The 5,499-nt window shown below is 58.7% G+C and overlaps 1 protein-coding gene across 1 annotated transcript in view; it reads right to left on the minus strand.

Annotated features, from left to right (window-relative positions):
* Window positions 1-5,499, minus strand: part of DOCK1 (dedicator of cytokinesis 1) — a gene marked incomplete at its 5' end in the record, with an annotated part of 274,984 nt that overhangs the window by 11,592 nt on the left and 257,893 nt on the right. The window contains 2 exons of the mRNA XM_015572582.1: window positions 446-583; window positions 5,007-5,090. Coding sequence (XP_015428068.1) covers window positions 446-583; window positions 5,007-5,090 — 222 coding nt within the window. The remainder of the gene's footprint in view (window positions 1-445; window positions 584-5,006; window positions 5,091-5,499) is intronic.

Below are 5,499 nucleotides of genomic sequence, written 5' to 3' on the forward strand. Positions count from 1 at the left end.
CCTCCGACCACCTCCAGGGCCCTGCTTGGCCTCCAGCAGTGACCATCCTCCAACAGGCGAGTCCCCGCTGACCATCTCAGACCTCGCTAACCCCTCACGCCTCCCTCAGTGACGGGGATGTTGGGCTAGGCCCGGGCTCCCCGCTGACCTGGTACACTGTGAGCCTGCGCCCTGCGTGACATGTGACTGATCCTGTGTGTGTGAGTTTCCCTGTCGCTCCCCCATGAAGGGGAGTCGGGGATGCAGCCACTTCATGGATGTTACCGTCGCCATTTCCCGAGGCTGAAAGGAGGTGCGGGTTTTGCTGGCCGACAAGCGACAGAGGGACCGAGGTCCCTGACACCCCGCTTCCTAAGCAGGCGTCCCGTCTGCATCTTAGTTACCCCGCCGCGTGAGCCTGACACGTGGAACGCCACCCTCCCCCCCCCACGAGGGGACCGCTCACCATGGCCCGGACGCCGTACTGCTTCTCCACCTTCTCCCGCAGCTGCCGGAAGCAGGCCTCCATGCGCTCGTGGAAGGGCCGCAGCGCCTCGGTGATCTTCTCCCCGTGAATCCGGATCCCTTCGGCCAGGAACGGGATCTGGAAGACAAAGGGGCGACCCTCCTCGTTTCTGGTCCGGGAGAGGCGGGTACACTGGGCAGGGGTGGCACTGCCACGGGGACCTGCTGTGGCGCCCACACGGGACGGGCTGATTGAACACATCAGCAGGCTTGTCACCCCCAAAGGCCAAAGTGTGGACATTAAAATCGTCTGTGTTGTAAATTGGCCGCGTCGGGGGCAGGGCTCAGCGCTGAAGGCGCCTGGAGGCCTCCCTTCCCGGACTTGCCTTGTCCGCCCACCGGAACGCCATTGTTTACATGCAACCTGATCTGTTAGCCACGGGCCAGGTCACAGGGCAGAGGTTTTTCTCAGCGAATATTCTATGGGATACGAGAGTCCAGCTCCCAAACGCAAGCATCTATGTCTATGGGATCCGTGGTCCTGAAAGACATGCTTTGGAAACGAATCGCATCTTTTCTTCCTCAAAACTAAAAATAGTCCCTTCGCCGCCAACACGGCTGTCACACAGCCTCCCGCCAACACTTCCCTTCGGAGCGTGGAGATGCAGGTGACCTTTAAAAGTGTCACCAAGAGACGTTCCCTCCCTAGCACTGACCAGGACCCTCCGGCTGCAGCTGTCGGGGGGGTGGGGGGGCAGGGGGCAGGAAAGGCTCGCTCCCTCCCCGTTCTGCTGCCAACCCCACCCGCCCCTCCCTCGCCGACAGGGAGCTCGACACTCCTCACCGCAATCAGGCGAAGAGGCTTCCTCTTAATAACTTATAATTAAATCAGCGCACTGATTAGAAACAGATTTCCTCGTAGAGCAGAGCACCAACCTCGAGGAGCAGATTTAGAAGACGGGTAATAAGTACACAATTGAATTTCAAGTGAACAAATTCTCGAAACCTTGTCAAGACGAATCACGGCCTAACCTGAGCTTGGCTGGCATCGATGGCAGGCAGCTGTGGCCCTGGGCACTGCAGGAGGGGGGCTGGGGATGTGTCCCTCTACCCATTCCCCCCGCCATGTTTGCAGCCCTCTGGCTGCACCCACAGTGTGTTTTGCTGACAGTCAGGCCTGACCCCAGGTCCCCATCAGGCACCTGCTTCCCACGGTGACTGCCAGCAGGACAGTGCAGTGGGGTCCCGGCCAGCGGGTGTTTAATATTCCGTGGGAATCGCTCCCTCGGATGGTGGCTTCCTGGCTGCTGTGGTCTGTTTGGGGGCAACAGTAGTAAATGCTGACGGAATCCTTCTGCTCCCCAAGTCCCCTGCAGAGGCAGGCTGGGGGCAGCCTGGGCAGCTGGTAGAGGCGTGTCTAGCTGGGTGCGAAGGCCAGCATGGGGGTGCGGCCTGCAGGTTAAGGCACAGCCTCCCTGCCCACTGAGAACATTTCGATGGAGCAGGGTCCTTCTGGAACGTGCAGAATGCAACCCAATCCTTTCGGTGTGTCGTGTTGGTTTGACAAAACCCTGCACTGGGCAGATTCTTGACACCAAAGAAGCTACTGGCTGGACTAACGTTAAGACCACGAACTGCCATCTGGCAGGTGACATTTATGGGGCGTGAAATTTATCCCCCAGGGAGGTGCCTGGCCTGGGTCCCCTGGAACCTTCTTTGAGGGCGGGGTCTGCGTCACCTGGGGCGGAAGTGCAGCCATGAATAAGCACCCTCTCCAACTGCTCAGGCGCTGAACACACGAACAGAGACCACAGCGTGAGGCCTGGGTGGCCTTCAGAGACCCGTCAATCCAGGGGGGTCGACCTGGCGGAGCATCGAGATCTGGGGACAGACTACTGACCCCCACGTGGGCCCCGATTTGCTCTAGGCCGGGGCCCAGGAACCTGTCTTTCTAAAGAGCCTCCCAGAGAGGCCCTTCTACCAGGCAGCGCCGCCCTTGAGGCTGGCCCTATGTGTCCTGGCCCGGCCTGCTGGCAGCAGGGAGCACTGGGAGGGCAGCTCCGTGCTCAGGGAGCGCCACCCGGGCCACGACGTCGCACCTGTCACCAGCTGGGGACCACAGTGAAGCTAGCCTCTCATTTCAAAGAGAAACACGGACGCATCCCAGTGGGTTAATCCGAGTCTGTGTGGGCTCACCTCTGGACAGTGAGCAGGGATGCTCAAGGGGACAGCTGCTCTGGGGAGCGACCCAGCTGGGCCCCTGGGGAGGGGGCTGGCGCTCACCGGCAATTACGAAGCAGCCTGCGCCCGCCTCCAGGCCCATGGGGGAGGAGCAGGCCCTGGCACTGAGCCGGGAGCTGCCCGGCATCGATCACCAGCCTTCGCCAGCGGTTTTAGGACCGAGGATGTGCTGATGGCACCTCGGTGGTGGGAACCGTGCTGGCGAGGCCCGGGGATTCCCGGGGGGGAAGCTCACTCCACCCACATGGAGTCTCAGAAAACACCAAGCAGGCGAACTAACAAAACCAGCAGCGAGCATTCAGAGAGCCCCACACTTCTTCATGGCTGCGAGGCTCAATCAGGGAGCGGAATACATGGGTTTTCAAAACATTGCAAACGAGAGCGAAATCGCAGGTAATGTCTGAATATGAGTTTCCAGTGCTTTTGATTTAATGAAGTTGCTAGAAAACAGATGCCTGCTTTCAACTCCCCCGCGAGCGGCTTTAAAATCATCCTTTAATAAAGTTATGAGGGGCCATGACACAGTGCTGACACACAGTTCTCTCTGGGGGACAAATTATTTTCCTCTGTAGGACTCGAAACTCTTAAAATCCAATTTGCTGTAAAAGCTCGCAGGGAACAAAAATCAATAGAACTTCTGCAGACCAAACCAGTTTTTGTGTGGCAATGGCTGCATCGCCGTCAAGAGGTCTGAATTGTGCACCTTTGGCTACAGCAACATCTAAATTGGAATCTTCCAAACACTTCAACTCTCTCCCTGTTTTTAGTAACAGGAAACCACCCACAGGAGGCTTCCAGCCCTGGCAGCTTGGCCAAGGAGGTCCCAATGTTCCTTTCTTCCTTTCTTTCCTTCTGACTTTTTTCTTTTTAAATATATTTTTATTGATTTCACAGAGGAAGGGAGAGGAAGAGAGAGAAACCCTAATGATGGGAGAGAATCATGGATCGGCTGCCTCCTGCACTCCCCTTCTGGCCTCCCACTGGGATCGAGCCTGCGACCAGGGCAGGTGCCCTGACCGGGCATCCAACCATGACCTCCTGGTTCATAGGTCGATGCCCAACCACTGAGTCACACTGGCCAGGCCCAACACTTCTTATCGGAGTAATTCCAAGCCAAACAGATGTCAGGCGTATGCGACGTGCGGCATAGTCACACCCACTAGGATGGCTTTTCAACACTCGCACACAAACAACAGAAACGGAAAGCAGCACGTGTTGGGGAGGATGTGGAGCAACGGGGACCCTGTACCTGACCGCGGGCGGGATGACAAAATGGTGCAGCTGCTGTGGCAAACCGCCTGGTGGCTCCAAGGACGGAAAGTAGAGTTAGTGCATCACCAGCACCCCACTTCTGAGTGTACCCCCCCGCAAAAGCAGGGAATCGAACAGGCTCACCGCAACGTTATTCACAGTTGCCAACAGGTGGGAACAACCCAGTGTCCCTCGGTGAGTGAACGATTAATAATGTGGTTGAGAGACAACGGAATGTTACTCAGCCTCAAAAAGGAGGCGCGTTCTGACGCATCACAACCTAGATGAACTCGGAGACACACTGCTAAGTGAGATAAGCCAGGCGCAGAGGGATGGATGCTGTGTGATCCCACTTACGTGAGGCTCCGCGAGTAGGGGAGTTCACAGGGACAGAAAGGAGAAGGGGGCGTCGGGGGCAGGAAGAATGGGGAGCTGTTTAGTGGGGACAGAGTTTTAGTTTTGCAAGACGGAGAGTCCCGGAGATGCTGGTGTTATGCCACTGAACTGTGCATGAAAATGGCTCAAGTGATAAATTGTGTGCTCGGTAAATGTGACCACAGTCAAATATAACAGAAGCCCACTCCACCTAAGAGGCCACACTAGCTAATGGGCTGATGATGGAGGAGCCACGCAGGTGAGGCTCGGCCTGGCCAGGACAGAGGGGTCCCCAGAGGTGTCTCCTCAGGAGGAGCGACCGCGTCAGGGACCCAGTGTCGGCCTGGGAGCCTCGCTTGGCACGGCGGCCAGGGGAGCCACAGCTCCAGGCACAAGGAGACCGGGCTCCCTGACATCCCCAGCCTGCGCTCTGCACCCAGCCAGCTGTGGGTTATACCAGCCAGAGCCCTGCTCACCGCCCACAGGAGAAAACAGCCGCAAGAAGTGAGCTGCCCAAAGTGGGCAGAGCAGGTGGGCAGGGCTCCCAGGAGAACCGCCCCTCTGAGGAGAGACTCGGAGGTCTCAGGAGCACAAGTAGAAAAGCAAAGCAATGAGCCGCATTGTGGTTGGGAAATGCAGCTGTGACACCCCCCACCCCCGGCTTGCACCCCGCGAGGCTGCGTTCCCACACTCACCTGCCACGCGATCAGGTCCTTGAGCTTCTCGATCTTCTCGTGCGCCTCCGGGTGCTCCTGCAGGTACCGCTCCGTGAAGAAGGCCTGGAGGGGCGGAGCCACTCAGTACCCCAGCACCCACTATGTGCTCTGCACACCTACTGTGCGCCAGGCCCCGGGGACAGAGCTGTGGGTAAAACACACTCACACTCCTGGATTCACAAGGACAGGGGGCGCTTGTGGTGCAAACCCCGGGGCCAGACCACACTGCTGTAGGTCAACCCTGCCCACTCCCATCAGATGCTTCCTGGGGGGGCCAGCTGGCCCTCTCCACGGAGCCGGCCCTGACAGACTCGATCCTGTGGCCTCAATGGTCCCAGGGCTCATGAAAGCCACGGGGGTCCCTCTTAGAGCCAACCTGGGGGGACCGTGCCCCGCCCAGGCCTGGCCGTGGCGGGCCCTTGACCGTCTCCAGCCTGCAGGGGCTGCCCGGGCCCCCTGGCCTGGCCTTAGG

Source organism: Myotis davidii, unplaced genomic scaffold (assembly GCF_000327345.1).
Source record: "Myotis davidii unplaced genomic scaffold, ASM32734v1 scaffold72, whole genome shotgun sequence".
Classification (NCBI taxonomy): domain Eukaryota; kingdom Metazoa; phylum Chordata; class Mammalia; order Chiroptera; family Vespertilionidae; genus Myotis; species Myotis davidii.